Source organism: Plecotus auritus, assembly GCF_963455305.1.
Source record: "Plecotus auritus genome assembly, chromosome: 5".
Lineage (NCBI taxonomy): Eukaryota > Metazoa > Chordata > Mammalia > Chiroptera > Vespertilionidae > Plecotus > Plecotus auritus.
The window spans coordinates 1,192,748-1,212,113 of NC_137776.1; the positions used below are offsets into that span (position 1 = coordinate 1,192,748).

At 52.8% G+C, this 19,366-nt stretch overlaps 1 protein-coding gene across 1 annotated transcript; it reads left to right on the forward strand.

The window, feature by feature from the left end:
- The first annotated feature begins 631 nt into the window (after positions 1-631).
- Positions 632-18,398, forward strand: ZC3H15 (zinc finger CCCH-type containing 15). The gene is made up of 10 exons (XM_080670719.1): positions 632-883; positions 8,026-8,127; positions 8,758-8,869; positions 9,558-9,710; positions 10,114-10,205; positions 12,363-12,545; positions 13,917-14,063; positions 14,200-14,301; positions 15,173-15,296; positions 17,632-18,398. The coding sequence occupies exons 1-10, from the start codon at positions 809-811 to the stop codon at positions 17,820-17,822; spliced, it is 1,281 nt and encodes a 426-aa protein (XP_080526845.1). The 5' UTR covers positions 632-808; the 3' UTR covers positions 17,823-18,398.
- Positions 18,399-19,366: the final 968 nt, after the last annotated feature.

The window sequence follows — 19,366 nt, forward strand, 5'->3', positions numbered from 1 at the left end:
GACGCACACCAAGACACATTATAATTATTATAATTAATTATATTGGCAAACGTTCAAGACAAGGGGGGGGAGGGGGTTAACCAAAGAACGTACATGCCTGTAAGCAGAACCCACGGGCACGGACAACAGGGAGGTGAAGGCCTGCAGAGCGGGTCCATGGGATAACACAGCGGCATCTGCAACAACCTCAACAGTAAAGATAAAATAAACTTTGTCCATTTCTCCGAAACCCTCCGCAGGAACCGGGCCCGCCCGCCGGCCGGCCCCGCCCCGCCCGGGCAACGAGCCGGTACCTGGGTACCCGGCCGTCCCAGCAGCCGCGGGGGGCGGAGGCGGCCCAGGCCACCATCCCCTCCGCCGCCACCCGAGGCGCCGATGGACCGAGGGGTGAGCCGTCCCCCGCGGGAGGGAACGCGCACGGATGGAGGACTCGCTCACCGAGCTTCCGCCTCACGCTCGCCGCCGCCCCGGAAGGGCCAGGGGGGGAGGGGGGAGAATTCGACGACGTCACGTGGGACGCGTCGTCCTTTTCCCCTCGTCCTATCCCTACGCACGCCGGGTCCGCTGCGGCCAAGGCGCATGCGCACGTCCGCTTCCGGGCGCCGGCCCTCCCTCCCCACAATGCTCTGCCGCGCCGACCTGTCGCAAAGGCCGTGTGGCGGCGGCGAGCGTGCGCCTCGCTTGACGTGCGGCGCGGCGGCGGCGGCGGCGACGGCGGCCCGCGTCTCCCCTCCTGCCGCGCGCGGGGCCGGGTCCCCGGACGGTGTCCAGCTGCGCCCCAGCCTGGCCGGTGCCATCTGTGTCCGCCATGCCCCCCAAGAAGCAGGCTCAGGCCGGGGGCAGCAAGAAAGCCGAGCAGAAGAAGAAGGAGAAGATTATCGAGGTGAGCGCGCCCCTCCCCCACTCGCGCCGGGCCCGAGGGGGAGCAGCCTCCGGTGCCCGGCGCCCGGGCGCGGTCGGGCCTCGTGTCCCCGGCTCGGCCCCGGGCGCCCACCGCCCAGGTCGAGGACTCGCCGCATCTCATCGCCTTAGTGACGCGGGCGCCCCCCGCTCCCGGTCTCCGCCTCTGCCCACCCCGGGGCGAGCGACGCCTCCTCCCTGCCGCCCTCCGGGCCTGCGCGGGGTGGTCCTTCCGTGGCTCTCCAGATGGAACGAGCTTCTGGGCTGGAGTTTAAAGAAACACGCCGGCCCTGCTCGGCCCGACGCTGAGGGAGGGAGGCCGGCCCTGCTCGGGCCCGCGCCCCGCGCCATCGCCCAGAACGAGGGGCCTCTTCCGAGCCCAGGGTGACGGCTTCGTGCTGTTCCCCATTCCCCGGCTGCACGGCTTCGAGGCCCGTGCAGGGCGGGGGCCTCTCCCCGTGGCGCCTGGCGCCGGCTGCGCGCGTTTGGAGTCCGAGGGGAGCGGGTGACGCCGGGACCACGGGGGTCCGGGTCCGCAGCGCGTGAGGCGCCGAGTTGCGTGGGGTGAGGGCCTGGCGCCCCGCCGCCCTGTGCCCCAGGGGCGCAGGGGACGCCCTGCAGTGGGTGGTGACGTTTGTCTCCCAGCGACCGTGTCGGAGAGATTCCTGGAAAGAGTCCGCACCCTCCCTCCCCCGCTTCACCCCCAAAGGGTGTCTCTTCCCCAGGTTCCTGCCGTGGATCCTGCTCACAATTCAAAGAAGCCGTTTCTCGTGTGGTGCGGACGTCACTGGACAAAGCCATGACCTTTTCTTCTTTGGCGTGAAGTGTGTCCGACCGATGGATAGCCTTTCGCGGGGTCCATATGGATAGGTCCTTCTTGTTGGAACACGACCAAAATGCGTGTCCGGGGGTCTTGAAATGAGGCGTTTATAAGTGATTTTTGTTTTTAATAAATTCTGCCCATGTGATTTTAGTTAGCATGTTTATGACGAGTTCTAGTGACTTTGGCCACGTTCCAAATCTGAAGCGGCAGCTGTATTCTTTTTTATTTTTATTTTTTTATATATTTTATTGATTTTTTTACAGAAAGGAAGGGAGAGGGGTAGAGAGTCAGAAACATCGGATCAGCTGCCTCCTGCACACTCCCCACTGGGGGTGTGCCCGCAACCAAGGTACATGCCCTTGACCGGAATCGGACCTGGGACCCTTCAGTCCGCAGGCCGACGCTCTATCCACTGAGCCAAACTGGGCAGGGCTCTTTTTTATTTTTAATTTTGAATATGTGTTGTGTGTGTGTGTTCAGGAGAGAGGAAGGAAGGGAGCGGATAGAAAGATCAATGATGAGAGAATGACTGATCGGCTGCCTCCTGCATGGCCCCCACTGGGGATGGAGCCCGCAGCCCAGCAGGTGCCCCTGCCTGGGAAGCAGACCGCGACCTCCTGGTTCCTAGGTGGGCACTCAGCCCCTGAGCCCCGCGGCCGGGCACCTGTGTTCTTACTGCCTGTCTGCACCCTGGGGACCCGTGCAGCTGCTCAGCCTGCCTGGGCATTGAGGGGCACCCCAGGGATGGCGCCCGGATGGTGACAGTGCTCAGGACCCCGCGGCATTGAGGGATAGCGGTCTGTCGTCTTCCTTGACTGCGTTTGCATTAACCTGGTTGACGGTGATGCCAGGGGGTGGAAGCGGCCGGAACCGGAAGCAGGATTCCCTGAGGGGAAGGGTTGGCTCACTCCCTGGGTGTCAAGGCTCTCAGGGAGCCCTCCTTCTCCTAGAATGACTGCCTGTTTCTGAACTCCTTGTCTCCAAACTACCAAGTCTGAAACACACAGTTTCTTTCCTTTAACCTGACTTTGGGATCTCATCGCCCTGGTTTTGTCTTAGCCATGATGGGGGTTGACTGCACCTCTTGCCCTCATATTCCCCCTCTCCCACGTCCAGGCTCAGTTTAGGTAAGGGTCTGTCCTACACCAGAAACGGGGAGAAAGTCGTTTTCCAGAGGAGGTGTTGGTATCCCAGAGCCACCTGTGGCGTTCAGAAAACTTGTTGTCTACCCACTGGCCGCGCAACTTAAGTAGGTTTTTCTGGGAAGTAGATGCTCAGGGTGGGAACCACCAGGACTCTGTGGAGTCACATACACCTTAGTTACATCGCCTGTCGCTTCAGCGTTAACCCTTGGTGGCCTGACCCGGGGTCTCAGTATTTGGGGAATGGAGAGGAGAGACGCCAGCCGTCTGGTGTCTGACAGCGCATTTCTTTCTCGGGGTAAGTATGACCACCGTCCTTGACTTGAGGGAGCAGGCACAGGTTAACCAGCCTGCCCAAGGCTAAGATGGCGAGGACTCAGGCCCGCACATCTGCTCCAGAGTCCGTGCGGTTCGCCTCTGTGCTGTGTTTCCTCTGGTGGCAACCCTTGTACCTCTGCAATCCCGGCTGGTGGGAGACCCCCTTTACAGATGAGAAAACTGGCAGCGAAGGCAGTTTGCTTACCTCTGTTTGGGAATAGAATGTGGGCCGTCTGACTGCAGAGCTTATGCTCTAAAGCGGGGGTGGAAGAAGGGCCATTTGGACCTTGATAACATCCTTCTCGGGCCATAGAAAATCATCAGCTTAAAAAAACTTGGCCAAACATTTTATTAACTCACCCTGGTGCCTTGGCAGGGCCAGGCCAAATGATTTCAAGGGCCTTCTACAGCCCGCAGGCCCCACGTTCCCCGCATCACACCGGACAGCCTGCCCTTACTGACAACTAGAGGCCCAATGCACAAATTTCGTGCAAGAGTAGGCCTTCCTGCCCTAACCGGTTTGGTAAGGGTCTGTCCTAAAGATAGAGCGTCCACCTGCGGACTCAAGGGTCCCGGGTTCGATTCCGGTCAAGGGCATGTACCTTGGTATCCCCAGTAGGGGGCTTGCAGGAGGCAGCTGATTGATGTTTCTCTCTCATCGATGTTTCTCTCGCATCGATGTTTCTAAGTATCCTTCTCCCTTCCTCTCAGTAAAAAATCAATAAAATATATTTTAAAAAAAAGAATAGGTCTTCCATCCCCCGGCTGCCAGCACCACCTTCCCTCTGGCACCCGGGACCTGGGCTTCCCTCACAGCCCTGGCTTCATCTGGAAGGCCGTCCAGTCTAATTAGCATATTACGCTTTTATTATTATAGACTAGAGGCCTGCTGCATGAAAATCGTGCACTGGAGGGGGAGTCCCTCAGCCTGGCCTGTGCCCTCCCGCAGTCCAGGACCCCTCGGGGCATGTCCACCTGCCGGCTTAGGCCCACTCACCCCGGAGTCAGACATCCTTCCCGCAGTCCCGGGCTCTCACAGTCCAGGACCCCTCGCTCCTTACCTCCCGCCTGCAGCAGAGGCAGGAGAGGCTCCCACTGCCGCTGCTGCACTCACCAGCCATGAGCCTGGCCTCTGGCTGAGCGGTGCTCCCCTGTGGGAGCGCACTGACCCCCAGGGGCGGCTCCTACATTGAGCGTCTGCCCCCCGGTGGTCAGTGTGCGTCATAGCAACCGGTCATTCCGCCATTTGGTCGATTTGCATATTAGGGTTTTATTATATAGGATGTTACTTCAAAAGAATTGGCCATTTTTAAGTTTCAGTAGCTACAGTTACAGAGTGTGATCTATATAATAAAGAGTTAATATGCAAATGGTTGTGATGCCTTCACTTGTAACAACCAATCAGCAGGAGGCTGCAGGCGCAGCAGGCGCAGGTGGGCGGGGACTTGCATGAGGCTCACGGAGGCCTACCTCTTTGGGGTGATGGATCGCAGGGCTTCTGCACTGTGACAGGGCACAGGCCAGGCTGGGGACCCTGAGTGCGTGAATTTCGTGCACGGGGCCACTAGTAATAGTATAAGATCGCTAAGAGGATTCAATAAAACGTGTTCAGAAATTTATGTTCAGTGACTGCTGGGTAAGTAAGTGCCCCCTCTCTCTGTGGAAGGAATAACTTCTGCCCTAGAGACTTTCAAGAACACGACTTATCTCCAGATGGGATAGCCACGGGAAGCGCTTCTCCGGGGAGCTGAGCGTCTGCACTGGGCTGTTGTCCTGCGTGCGTGCCTTCCCGCGGCCAGGGCCCCTGCAGGGACCAGTTCACTCCTCATCTCCCTGGGTCAGAACCGCCCGGCTCTGTGTTCTTTAGTCCGGTTTGTGCTTCTCGGCGGCCGTAGGGGCGTGGGTTGGGCCCCGGTGTGCTCCTCTGGTGCGGGTGTGCAGATGCTGTTGTACTCTGATTCTGGTGATCCTTCCTCAGGAATCTCCTCACCTGGCCCCCCCACGAGAGCTCACTGTTCGTAGAAGGGAGGGTGGCACGTCACACCTGATGCACAGGCTATGGGAAAGGTAGAATGTTGTGAAGATTGCAAGAAAAATGGTTCAGTCATTGGGTGTAGGGCCCACCCTAATCATTGTGCCCCATCTTAACTTACTCCACCTGCAAAGACCTACACTCCGAGATTCCAAGTAGACGTGAATTTGAGGGGGGGGGGTGCTGTTCAACCCCCTGCAGTCCTGAAGCACAAGCTGGCACACACGTGCAGTGGCTTCTACATGTTTCTGTGCTACATACTTATTACATACTAGCTGTACCCGGCCACGCGTTGCTGTGGCTCAGTCTGGTTAAATGGAAAAGAAAGAAAAGAGAAAGCGCACGTTTCTAATATGTTTAATTTCACAATGCTTGTGGGTATACAATATTTTTTGTTGTTCCATTGTCTGTGCAGATATAGAGATTGTCTGGTTTGCCAACTCTAGAACACGCAACATATAATTGTCCATGTGAGAAGCATTCCGTGTCTAGATCTAAACCGCACAATTCTAAAGATTGGCCCTGAGCTTTGTTGATGGTGATTGCAAACACCAATCGAATTGGGAATTGCAATCTCTTAAATTGAAATGGCATATCCGTTGGAATCATAGGAATGCGAGGAATGAGGACATCTTCACCTTTGAAAGGTCCTGTCAAGATTGTTGCTTCTACGACGTTGCTCATTAATTCTTTACTGCAAGCCGCATGCCATTGCAAAGCTTTGGCTGGTTGATATTTTGCAACATGATAATTGGCACGCCGATTTTCAATTGCAGTACGTGCGGTGGCATCCCTGGCAGATCGAGTGAATTCAAAAATTCTGTTGGATAATTAACCGCTTCATCTGCTTCCACAACAGTGTCGACGGACTTGTATGTGACTGCCTCGCTTTGAATGTTAGACTGAATAATATTGTTAAGTTCGTAGACGTCTTTGTTCTTGGCCGCAAGAATAGCTTGTTCACTCTGCCAATCGTGATTCTTATAATTGGTGTGAATATTGGGAAATTCGTCCTGAGGTCAGATCATCCGGCACCTTTCCGTTCCCAATTTCCAGCAATTGATGAGTATTTCCTGATGTTAGATAGGAAATGCTTTGATTCGGCGGTATATCAGGCAAGCAAAGTTTTTAATGGCTCTGGCAGTTCTCCAAGTTGAGGCGGTTTAATTTTTCCGGCGGCGCAACACATTCCTTTCGTTTCTCCATTAAATTTCAGAGCCTGGCAGTAAGGACACACTTCAGTCATAGTGCCGATGAGAACATGCCGGCTCAAACTATAATCGTCAGCTGGGTTGTACCGGAATGCAAGGCGACTGTAATCGCGTGATTGCTGAGCACGGAGTCGTGTTTGACGCTGATCTGCTGTTTCTCGTTGACGTCTTTTAGCCGCTCTCAGCCTGTCGCGTTCATTCTGTTGAGAACGAAGCAGATCTGAAGCTGCAGAACGCTATCGCCGTGCTCGCTACTGTGCATCCTCAAGTCTGGCTGCACGTCGCTCTGCTGCTTCCTCGGCACGTATTTGAGCCATTCTTTGTCTGTTTCGCTCGTTCACTGATGCCCGTTCTTCCTCAGTTTGATTTGCAATTACTGGTCGCAGTGCTTCCGCTCCGCGAGTACGACGACCTAGGTTTGATCTCTGCGAGGCATTATTTGGATGAACTAAAGCAGATCGAACTATACTCATGAAATGAACGCTATGGTAAACGACACAGCTCAATTCCAACGCAATGTCACATGAAATAATTAAATCTAAATGAAAATAAATCAAAATCTATGAAAATTCAATTTAACAACGCAATCGGAAACATTGAAATGGAATCGTAAAATATTTAGTATAGCGTGTGTTGCTTTTACGTCCAACAGATGGCGCTGTTTTTCAAAACATGTTTTTACCTGTCACAGGTGTGACATCTATATAATAGTAGGTATAAGGAACATAAAAACGCGCGTATTCGAATGCAACGTTGTGTCAAAATTTCAAAGCAATCGGTGAAGAACTTTCGGAGATTTAAGATTTGGAACAAACGAGCATTTACATTTTTATTTATGTAGATGAATGAGTAGGTAGCCAAAGGTTTGATTAGTGCCTTGCACATAGTGAGCTTTCCATAGTAAATACTACCGTTCATTTTAATAGTTTTCCCAGATTCCCATGTTAATATTCCAGATTTAAGTAACATGTTGCTTTTTAGTTAGGTATGCTCAATTTTACTATTTCCATTTTAGCAACAGCTGGGAATGCATACTTTTCAGTAGTTTGAGTTCTTTAAACGTAATTGTTTTGAGAGGACAATGACCCAGAAAACCAGTCTGGAACTTAACGTATCTTCTTACGCAGTATTTACAAAAATGTGTTCAGAATAGTACATAGTTCTTCAGGGTCCTGTGAGAAAATGCACCAGAGGCAGAGCAAGTTTTGAAATTGCTGCCTGCTGTCTCCCCTCCGGTAAGGCTCTTGCTGTCTTGTGCTTAGAATTAACAACCCTAATAACCAAGCATTTCCTAGACATACTGTAGGGCTTCTCGTTCTAGTAGCAACTCTGCACCTGCTGTAGCGCCGGAAAGCGCGCCGTAGGGAGCAGGGAGCAGGGTGTGGCTGTAATCCCTATTGGTGGTGCAGTCCTGGTGGCGTTCTGAGTCACATGGTGCCTTGACTTGATGTTTAGTGTTTTTTGTCTCTGTGAACAGCATGAGAAAGACTGCGTTTCTTACCCACAAGGAAAGGAAAGAATGGTTTCAGATGTGACTGGAAAAGGAGATAAGAAATCACTGTAAATGGCTAAGATATTTCATGCTCTCTCTTCATTTAGGACAAAACTTTTGGTCTAAAGAACAAGAAGGGAGCAAAGCAGCAGAAGTTTATCAAGGCTGTCACTCACCAGGTTAAGTTCGGCCAGCAGAATCCACGCCAGGTACGGAATTTAAACGTCTGCGTGTTCTTTATTCGCAGTTGGAGATGTTTGGTATTATGTTTCCGACCGGAGTCTTCCTCCACAAACCTTCCTGCATCTTGTCCAGGTGCTCAGCAGTGCCTCTCAGATCTCCTCGAGCCGTTCTGAGACGGCTCTTAACGTCGTCTGAGGCCGCCCACTGGCTGTACATGCTCACCCTTCCCTCCTCACAGGGACCGCTTTGTTTGCACGCAGAGCCCTTCCCCACTCTGAGAGCAGTTCCACAGGAGTGTCCTTGTGTGTATGTTCTGCAGGCACGTGTGCTTCTCTCTGTGGCGTGGTGTATTTGGAGGCACATTTCCAGATTAAGGGAAATGGGTTTCTAGTTTTCATAGATTTGCCTGATCGCTTTCCGCAGAGACTGCAGCACGTCAGATTTCCACTTGCAGCACATGAGTTACAGGGACTAAGAACTAACGATTTTTTAAGTGTCACAAGATTTAGCAGTTTTGTTTCCTCGTTTAACCGCACCGTTTAATATATACTGAAAGGCGTCGTAAAACTGATATTGATGTTTGTGTTACATGTCACTGGGCAGTGAAAACAATGATATGAAATCAAATGTTTATGTTATACCTGGGAATATTGTAGGTAGCGCAGAGTGAAGCTGAAAAGAAATTAAAGAAAGATGACAAGAAGAAAGAATTGCAAGAGCTAAATGAGCTGTTCAAACCTGTAGTTGCTGCTCAAAAAATAAGTAAAGGTAAACTTTACGTTTCAGAAGTGTTATTTTTATCAAATGTGGTTCATGTTTGAAACTCTTAATTTGTTTTGATATGTATTCAGATCATAAGCTGATGGTATCTGCTATGAAAATGATACCCTCTTTGTCACCATTATCTATCAATGACTTTCTCACAATTCCTTTACATATGTGCACAGCTGTGTCATTGTACATTTACTCCAGCCATTAGCCCCCAAACTTAAGGCAAAGTTAATGATTTAGTTGCTTTATAACATCCAGTCTTTGGTAGTATACCGGGCAAACCTGGGGTTCTGTAAACTGAGGCCCACGCTCTTGGCAGTAAGCCTCCACTTGTATTCTCTTTGCCTCATTAACTGCAGCTAGACAAAGGATGGTGGAGTAACTTACGTGTGTGTGGTCTCCCGTCGCCTGTGCCCCCTTTGTTGTTTTTGTTGGGTTGGTTTGGGGGTTTTTTTGTCGTTTTTTTTTTTGTGTGTGTGTGTGTGTGTTTGGTAATAAACAAAAATGTATATAAGGTGCAATAGAAGAACTTGAAAAAAACTTCATACTAACCTCCCATAGGTAGTGTTTTCCTCTCACATCAGTGAGCAGGAAATAACAGTTAACAGAAGTGATTTATCTCACCGAGAAGCTGTGCTTCGGGACCTGGCAGAGCGAATTACAAATGCGTGTGCTGTTTGCACAGGTGCCGACCCCAAGTCTGTGGTGTGCGCCTTCTTCAAGCAGGGGCAGTGCACCAAGGGGGACAAGTGCAAGTTCTCCCACGACCTCACTCTGGAGAGGAAGGGCGAGAAGCGAAGTGTTTACATTGATGCCAGAGATGAAGAACTTGAAAAAGGTATTTTTAAAAGCATTTTCTTAAAGATCAGTGTCTCTGGGTTTATAGTCACTAAGAATATTTAGTGACTTGAAGAGTATTTCGGTATTAGTAGACTGTAAAGAATAACTGTTTGTTGTTTTTTTGTTTTCATAAAATCGGAATTTATTACATGATGCCCTTTGATTAAGCAAATGAGGATGGTTGAAAACCAGTTACTTTCTTTGGCTTTGTCTCAGCTTTTCTTACATACTGCTGTAGGGTTTGGGTGAATATTCCCACACTGTTGATGCTTACCTTTGGTGTCTGAGGAAAAGACATTGTCACAAGTGCTGTGACCCAGCCTTCCTGTCCACGCAGATGGGCAGTGTGTTGGGGACAGCAGATAAAAGCACAGCACTTGGCCCTGTTTCTCTCTCCTTAGACACCATGGAGAACTGGGACGAGAAAAAGCTGGAGGAAGTGGTGAACAAGAAGCACGGTGAGGCGGAAAAGAAAAAGCCCAAAACGCAAATAGTATGTTCTTTTCTTGAATTGAGTGGACTTACCTTTAGGGACGGTCATGTGGCAGGGTGTCTGCTGCTGTCTGGGTTGGGTTAGTCGTTATGTCCCTGGGCCTTTTCATAAAGATGGGGGGGCGGGGAGGGGGGGGGGCGGTGCTGAGCTTTGTTTTGGGAAGGGACACGTGTAGGTTAGAGAGTTAAACTCTCGTTCAGAAGTCGCCTTTGAGAACCTGTGGCCGAGGCCTTCAGTCCTTTTCTGCGTGGCCTTCCTTTCTCAGACATGGGTGGCACCGGCACATGTGCCAGTAAAAGTTCTCTTCCTAGCCAAAACCGGTTTGGCTCAGTGGATAGAGCGTTGGCCTGCGGACTCAAGGGTCCCAGGTTCGATTCCGGTCAGGGGCATGTGCCTGGGTTGTGGGCACATCCCCAGTGGGGGGCGTGCAGGAGGCAGCTGATCGATGTCTCTCTCTCATCGATGTTTCTGGCTCTCTGTCCCTCTCTCTTCCTCTCTGTAAAAAATCAATAAAATATATTAAGAAAAAAAAAAAAAAAAAAAAAAAAAAAAAAAAAAAAAAAAGTTCTCTTCCTATTTTTTTGCAAAAAGAACGGATGGCGAATGTTAAACTCATCCCCTTACCTAGTAATTCTGTCTTGGAAGGGAGAGAGCTTTTAAAGCGCCCGGGGCAAATAGTGTGACATAGGAATCTTGGAGTAAGTGTTAATGCTCTAGTGTTGAGGAAACGTACTTTTAAACGGGAGCCCTATTTCTCCCCCTGCAGTCACGCTCACAATGTTCACCTGTGGCGCAGTCACGGCTTCCCGCTAGGACCGTTCTGAGCGCTGCCTCTGTTGGAGGCCCCTCTCCTGGCCACCGGAGAGGTGCTCCGGACAGGACAGCCCCTGAGCCCGGGGAGAGGGTGTCCCCAGCCTCAATCCTTATCTTCTTACATAACTGGATTTATACGAGGGGCCTTGACAGTGTTGTGAGAAGCCGGTGTATTCAAGCAGTTAGAGCATGCACCTTTATTGGAACAGCCAGCAAACCTGTCCATCTGGCCAGGAGTGCAGACGGACGCGCAGCTGGTCTGCAGGAGGTGGGGTGGGTGCGAGGCGGCGGCACCCTCCTCTCTGCAGGTCTCAGAACTCCTCTCTGACTCTGTGCAGATGACTTCTCAGGCCCCTGTTGACTCACCAGAAGCACCTGCCCTTGACCTTGCCCGCCTGGCCGGGGCTGTGGCTCTCTCTGCTTTGGGAGTGAAATGGCCCTTCTTCCTTCCCCTGCCTCCCTCTCTGCCTCCCTCCTGAGGGGGCTGTAGCCATTGGCCCTCAGGTGTCCTTGCGGACTTGGGGGGGGCGGCTTGCCCGCACTGTTTGGCCTGTTTTAACTTCCTGTCTCAGTTTCCCTGGTCCTCCTGCCCTGGAATCCTCTAACAGTTTACTTGGACTTGTTGTATTTGTTCAGGAGAGAGGGGTACACGTTAGTGAAGTGTTCCTTCTTATTTGGGAAGTTTATGGCCTGAGGCTTCAATACAGCCGCATCTGGCACCCGTTTATGCTCTTTCTGTAATTCATTTGGGAGAGAACATCCATCAGTTGCCTCCCCCCCGCCCTGACTGGGAATCAGACCCGCAGCCATTTGGCACACAGGACGGCGCTCCAGCCCACGGAGCCGTGCGGGCCAGGGCCCACTCCTGTTCGGAAGGGTCACTGAGCTTTGTTCCTTGCACACCTTGGATCTTACCCGTCTAAGACCTGAGAGCGTCCCTGTGACGTCAGGTCACTCAGATCGTGCTTACGTCATTGCTGCTTGGGATTGGTTTTTAGGTCAGACCAAAGAGAACCATGGGTTTCATTTCTTAGAGCAGTTACATCTTCTCTGATTCAAAAGTCAGACTTCAGATTACGTTTACAAAGTAAGTGGAGCAAGTCCTTTTGTGTAATTCAGAATTTACAACATCGTCAAAGACAAGTTTACCTAGGTCCTCTTTGAAGAGCAGTTACTGCTAAGTATTTTAAGATAACTCGTGTGTACGTTTCTGTACACAGGGCGCTCTGTGCAGAGCGGCAGCCTGAGGTTGTGAGTGAGAATGTACTTGTTCTGTGTCCTTAAGAGTTTACTTGGAACTGGACTGTACTGAGCTGCTGCTTGTGAATACTGTTGTCTCTGTAGGTGTGCAAGCATTTCCTTGAAGCCATTGAAAACAACAAATACGGCTGGTTTTGGGTGTGCCCCGGAGGGGGCGATGTCTGTATGTACCGTCATGCACTGCCTCCTGGATTTGTACTGAAAAAAGATAAAAAGAAAGAAGAGAAAGAAGATGAAATTTCATTAGAAGATCTCATTGAAAGAGAGGTAACTAGTATCTTTTCCACCATAAAAAGAAAAGGCAGTGTTTATTGTGAAATTCTAATATTTACCACTTGGGGGCAACAGCATGTTGTTATGAAAGGGGAAGAAATGGGATTTTTCCCTGAAGTTGCCTTACTGTTTAAATTTCCTTATATGTAGATCTAGCCGTAATCATTAGCCAATTAAGACGTTAATTTTATGAGTATGAAATGACTTTTAAGTACTAGCCACTGGATTGTCAAATAAGTTGTTTCCATAAGATTGATAGACTAGTTTTATCAGGTCATTAAAATGCTTAGTCGATATTCACATTGATGAATCTGTGAGGGACATGGAGGGATGGAAAGGATTAACCAGAGAACTTAACACATTTATATGCATGGCCTGTGGGCGCGAACAGGAGTGTGGTGAGGGCCTGGGAGGGTGGAGAGGCGCATCTGTAATTCTGTCAGTAATAAGTGTGTGTTCATTTTTTATTACTTTTTTCTTAATGAGGGAGACATAAGGGGGGGGTACAGATGGTTGAACCTGAAGTGTTCGGTGTTTCCCTGATGTCTCATTTTTCACCGTTTTACTAACCATTCCCGTTGTGGGGGAGGAGACGGCCCCCGATGAGCATCTCTGGGCTCGAGGAAGAGGGGCTTGTTGATCACACTGCAGCTGCCGTCCCTGGCTCAGCACAGACGTTTAGTCTGAGAGTGAGCCGATACACCTTGGTGTGTGACGGAGAGATGTGGAGAGGGTTGGGGACACCGCCTGTAGGCTGTGCGTTTTAAACTCTGTCTATTTTACCTTGTATAACTGTCGAGTATGGGGACTTTATACATTCGTCCTCAAACGGACGTGCTGCTGCTGTCTCCCACTGGAGGTGACAGGCGGTGACAGGAGTCAGATGTGCTGGGAGTGTTGTGACCTGGTTCCCCCGGTGTGGGGTGGCACCTTCGGGAGAGGCCCGTCGCCAGGCGGCTTACTGGGCAGGGAGGTGTGGTGGAGCCTGTCCGGCGGGCGTCCAGCAGGGTCATTTTCCCAGCGGATTGCTGGTCGGTTGGTGGCCCTGAGGAGCAGGTGGCATCTTTGCTTGCTCCCCTCCTCGCTGAGGAGCACGAAGGACGCAGGGATGCTGACACTGCACGGTGCTCTCCACGTTCATTGTTCTCAGCATTGACCTCATTGAGCTCCTCATGGCAAGTTCACTGGCCTTCATTTCAACAAGATGCCTGGTTCGGATGGTACGCTCATTGCCGTGTGGAGTAAAGTAAATCCGTTCCAAATGCAGTGTCTCCGGACAGCCACGGGCAGAGGCTTCCTCGCCTGGAGAGAGCGCCGGGGGCTGTGTGGGTGGGTGGAGGGGAAATGACTGTCCTCCCTTTGCAGCGCTCCGCCCTCGGTCCAAATGTCACCAAGATCACGCTGGAGTCTTTCCTCGCCTGGAAGAAGAGGAAGAGACAAGAGAAGATCGACAAGCTGGAGCAGGACCTGGAGAGGAGGAAAGCAGACTTCAAGGCGGGGAAGGCGCTGGTGGTATGTCCCGGGCCCTGGCGGACTCCTCCTCTCGTTTATCCGTGTGCCGGGCCAGAGCCGTCCCTAGCCGTGTGTCTGGAGGGCACCAGGAGGTGTCTGAAGCCCGTCCTGAGTCCCTGTCTCTGTGTCTGAGTAGATCAGTGGTCGCGAGGTGTTTGAGTTCCGTCCTGAACTGGTTGACGATGACGACGAGGAAGCAGACGACACCCGTTACACGCAGGGAGCGGGCGGCGATGAGGTAAGAGACCGCGGCACCCCTCTCGCTGGCTGAGAGGACGGAGTGACGGTGGAGCGGATGGGTAGGCGTGCCCCCTCCGGGGCTCTGCTCAGACCCTGACCACCTGGAACCACCTGTCCTCTGTCCCCACCCCCGTCCCAATGGGGGCGGGCGCACCCTCATCACAGGATGCTCGTGAGAAGCACACGGCCAGTAAGTGTATTTCCTTCCGGGACGCGGGAAGGGCCCGCTCTGTGGTTGGCTCCGTGCTCACGGTTAGCTGTGGGAGGCGTGCTGTGTTCTCCGTCTGAAGAAGGAGGGACTTTCTGTTTGTTTGACGTTTTACACTAAAGGAAACCATGAGACAGATACTAGGAAGTGCGGTCCTGGACGGGTGTCTTGGTTGGTTGGAGTGTCGTCCTGCACACCTGCAGGTTCCGTTCCTGTTCGTGGTGCGTGCAGGCACCGACCGGCCTTCTCTCCTCCTTCCTCTGCAAAGGGGGCGGAGTCCGTAAAAGTGACAGTTTAAGTGAAAGCCGTGCAGGGCGGGGAGCAGGAGGCAGTAGCACACTCGCTTGGTTGTGGGCAGGCGTGGTGGCAGCAGAGCGCTGGTGTGTGTGTGTGTGTGTGTGTGTGTGTGTGTGTGTAAAGCGCGGGCTGCTGTCTTGCGGTTGAAAGATACAAATACCGTGTTCTGTGGTAAGAGTACGATGTCAGGAAGGAGCTTTCAACGTGGCATTGCTGTTTCTCAGGAAGTTTGAAAAAGTAAAGTTTGACAGCAAATCATGTTTTCACTTGACAGCAGTGATGATTTTGTTCCATTGAGGTAAAGACAGGTCAGTTACGGAAACGGTTCTTACTAGTATCACTTTCTCTCCCATGTATGTTTAAGGCTGATGACTCGGTGAGCGTAAACGACATAGATTTGAGCACGTACATCCCAAGAGACGTGGACGAGACGGGCATCACCGTGGCCAGTCTTGAACGATTCAGCACATACACGTCAGAAAAGGATGGTAAGTGTGCTAGCGCGTGTGACTCTCAGAACCAGGAAGCTGCCCGAGCGGGTTAGACCAGCCTGACCACCCGAGGTGCCCACGGGCACCCACTGGTAACGTGAGCGTTGGTTTGCCTGGTGATGGAAGCCCTGAGGAGAGGGGCTTCAGGAATGGGTGCCTGGGCCGGAGCAGAAGGGGACGAGAAGGAGTTTGGACCGCGTGTGGGACGGACCTCATGAGGCAGAGGTTTGGGTTGTCAGCAGGGGCCCTGGGCCCTGGCTGGGGTGACTTTGTTGGTTAGAGCCTCGTTCTGTACGTGGAAAAGTTGGGGTTCCGATTCCCCGTCACAGCACATAGGGGAGGCAGCCAGTCCATCTCTCCCTTCCTCTCTGAAATCAGTAAACACGTCCTCGAGGGAGGACTTTAAAAAGGAAAGGAAAAAAACAGGTGGCACTGGGCAGTCTCCCTCTCCCTCCCCCTCCCCCTCCCCCAGCTCCAAGGCCCCTGCTTTTCTTCTGTAACTCGTCCCCGCAGCCTCGCTGGCTCACTTCTGCCTCTAACGACGTAAAGAAAGTTTCTCTAACGTGAGGGGAAGTGGCGTTGCCTGATGCGGTGCAGACACTCGCGGAGGAAGCGCTTTGAAAGGCACTGGGCTGAGAGGGAGGGATTCCCGGGTGTAGCATCAGGGTGAGGCCCTTCCAGAGCACAGCATCGGGTTAGGGCCAGTTTCAGGGGATCGAGCGGGGCGACGTGGAAATGACTCCGCAGTTGCCGTTAGGAAGGGGCTGTAGGAAGAGGTCCCAGAGTTCATCGGCCTGCAGTGCGTGAGGAGGGGGGACAGGGGCTGGGCTCTTAGGTACGAGAAAGCCTCGGGCATCTGCAGGCCATAGGGAGAAAGCCTCGGGCATCTGCAGGCCATAGGGAGAAAGCCTCGGGCATCTGCAGGCCATAGGGAGAAAGCCACGGGTATCTGCAGGCCATAGGGAGAAAGCCACGGGTATCTGCAGGCCATAGGGAGAAAGCCTCGGGTATCTGCAGGCCATAGGGAGAAAGCCTCGGGTATCTGCAGGCCATAGGGAGAAAGCCTCGGGTATCTGCAGGCCATAGGGAGAAAGCCACGGGCATCTGCAGGCCATAGGGAGAAAGCCTCGGGTATCTGCAGGCCATAGGGAGAAAGCCTCGGGTATCTGCAGGCCATAGGGAGAAAGCCTCGGGCATCTGCAGGCCATAGGGAGAAAGCCACGGGTATCTGCAGGCCATAGGGAGAAAGCCACGGGCATCTGCAGGCCATAGGGAGAAAGCCTCGGGCATCTGCAGGCCATAGGGAGAAAGCCTCGGGCATCTGCAGGCCATAGGGAGAAAGCCACGGGTATCTGCAGGCCATAGGGAGAAAGCCTCGGGTATCTGCAGGCCATAGGGAGAAAGCCTCGGGTATCTGCAGGCCATAGGGAGAAAGCCTCGGGCATCTGCAGGCCATAGGGAGGGGGCCTGGGAGGGCGGGGAAGACGGGAGATGTGGAAGCAAGAACTAGAAGCACAAACAAGGCGTCCAGCCCAGAGAGGACGGAGGAAGGCTGGTGGGCATGGGAGCTGTCGGCAGTCCTGTCTCCAACCTGAGGGAGCCCCGAGGGCGGACGTGAGGGAGAGGGGAAGGCGGGGCCTGGTGGCTGTGAGAGGAAGAGTAGGAGGAATGCTCTCCGAGGCGTGAGAGAGAGAAAAGGCCGACCCTTGTCACCTACAGGAAGGCCAGTGTAACGGGACGCTGGCTGCCCTCCCGGGACCTGAGCCAGGTGCCTGGAGGCCGGTCAGTGGCAAGGGCTTCGAGGTCATGACCCCAAGGCGTGGTCATGGGATTTCTGCAGCGTTGTCTGTGTCCGTGTTGGTGTCGCTGAGCAAGGCCAGGGTGTGTCTGTCCTCTTTCCACAGGTGGATGACGGGAGCTGTTCCCAGCACTGCCACCGTGGGCTTAGTTACTGTGCAGAGCCAACAGCCACGTGGCCGCTTGCACATACAGATGTTTGCTCCACAGCCATTTATTCTAACCAATACCGGCGTTACGTGGATGTTGGCTGTTAAACCTAATTGCTGGGTCCCGGAGGGAGTGGAGTTGTGGGGGGTAAATCTGGCCTCCGAGGCCCGAGCCGCCGAGCAGGCAGAGGTTGGGGAAGACGTCTTGTGCAGGTGGAGGGGACGGTGCAGCACACTCGGCTCAGCTCGGCTCGGGACAGGCGACAGGCGGTTCCTGCTGGCGCGGCCTCAGGACGGCAGCGGGCGGGGTGTAGTGTCGCCTGTCAGTCACTCACAGAGCAGTGTTTCTGTCTCGAGGCCTTACGGATTGCCGTTGTTGTTTTTAGAAAACAAACTGAGCGAAGCCTCGGGAGGCAGGGCTGAGAACGGCGAGAGGAGCGAGTTGGAAGAGGACGGCGGCGTGGAGGGCCAGGAGAACGGGGTCGGCGCGGCGGTCCCCGTGGACGAGAACCTCTTCACCGGCGAGGACCTGGACGAGCTGGAAGAGGAGCTGAACACACTGGACTTGGAGGAATGACACCCGCCCGTCAGTGGGACCGTCAGCCCGCCCAGCATGAGTTGAAATGGACTGCATTCATTCCTTCCGCCTAGAACCCGTCACAGGATGTCCGCTCCCATCTGCTCCGGAGGGCTCGCCGTCCTCCAGAGGGGACCCCTCTCCCTCGTCTTTCCTCCGACTGGCTCCATCTCACAGGAAGGGCAGCAGTGCCTCGTGGCAGGGGCCGCCGTCGTGGTAACTGTCCACTCGGGCGATTGTCCTGCTCCCCGCGTCCGCTGTCATTGGCATGTGTCACTGCGAGGACATCCGTGCAGTCGGGGGCCCTTTATTTAATGCCGTTTCGTGGGTGGTTCTGTTCCTCTTGTATTTATGTGTTAGAAGACCGCCGGGAGCCTGAGCGCTGTGCTTGACTCCCTGAGGCAGCGGCAGTGCGGATCCCGTGGTGTGTTCTGGAGAAGTAGGTGGACCTTTCAAGTGAAACTTCTTTAATCCGACCCATCAGCTGCAGCGCCTGTGGTGAACTGTTCTAATCGTAACCCTCTTCTTTTTTGCCAATAAAGTTGTAAATAAAGACCATCGTACATCAAAATCCAACACGGGCCTTGTTTTTTAAGTTTTCCTGTGAGAGATTTCTCGGCGTTTCTAGCTGGAGGGCGTTAACGGAATATCTTCGCCGTGAACTGTCTCCTGGTGCTGCTTGCAGAGCTGAGGGCTGGCCGTGCTCCTGCAGGTGGTGGGCAGCCGACTTACCCACCTGCATAGCCGAGTGCTGCTTAAGCATCACGTGGAGCTGCGGGGGGCGGGGGTGTGAGGTGCATGCTGGGTTTGATTGTTGTAAAGAGGGTCAACAAACCCCCAAAACTCCGGGCCGAGAGCCTTTGACACGAAGGCCCCTGAAACATGAGGGTAACATTTAAATGGACACGGAATGCTAACGACCTCTCTAGTACCAGCTACACCTCTTCATTACTTGTACGCAAGTGTCTTTTCGGACACAGGCACTTCTGTTATTTGCAAATACAAGTGGGAGTTCAGGCAGCTGAGACGATAGCACTGGGTCAGGTGGCCGGGGCCCTAGTCCCATTTCTGCTTCCGGTGAGTTGACGGTTCAACCTCTGAGCACTAGTTTCTTCGTCCGCATAGGGTTAGGGTGCTTCTGAGTTGTGAAGCCCGAGGGCAGTGATTGGAAACCTTGGTAAATGGTAATATCCACGGCAAAAAGAAACCGCCTGGTTGCTCAGTTCTATAATTGCCGCTTTCAAACGTGGCACATCTGAGCTGCTTTTCCCATCCACAGTGAAAGCGCACTTCGAGTACTTCGAATGTAAAAAGTGCTTGAGTTCTAGTTTGTATCTATGAAGATTGTTCCATTCTTCTTATGAAAACGTTTCAGATGTTATTTATTGCACTTTTTAATAATAAAGCTTTTTTAAATAATCGAATGAGCTTAAATCTCTCTAAAGCTAAGCTATACCCACGCAATCTTTTTTCCCGTTTTGAAACCATCTAAAACTTTTCCTAAGAATTCGCTCATAAAAGTTAGAATCCATTTACTTTAGACC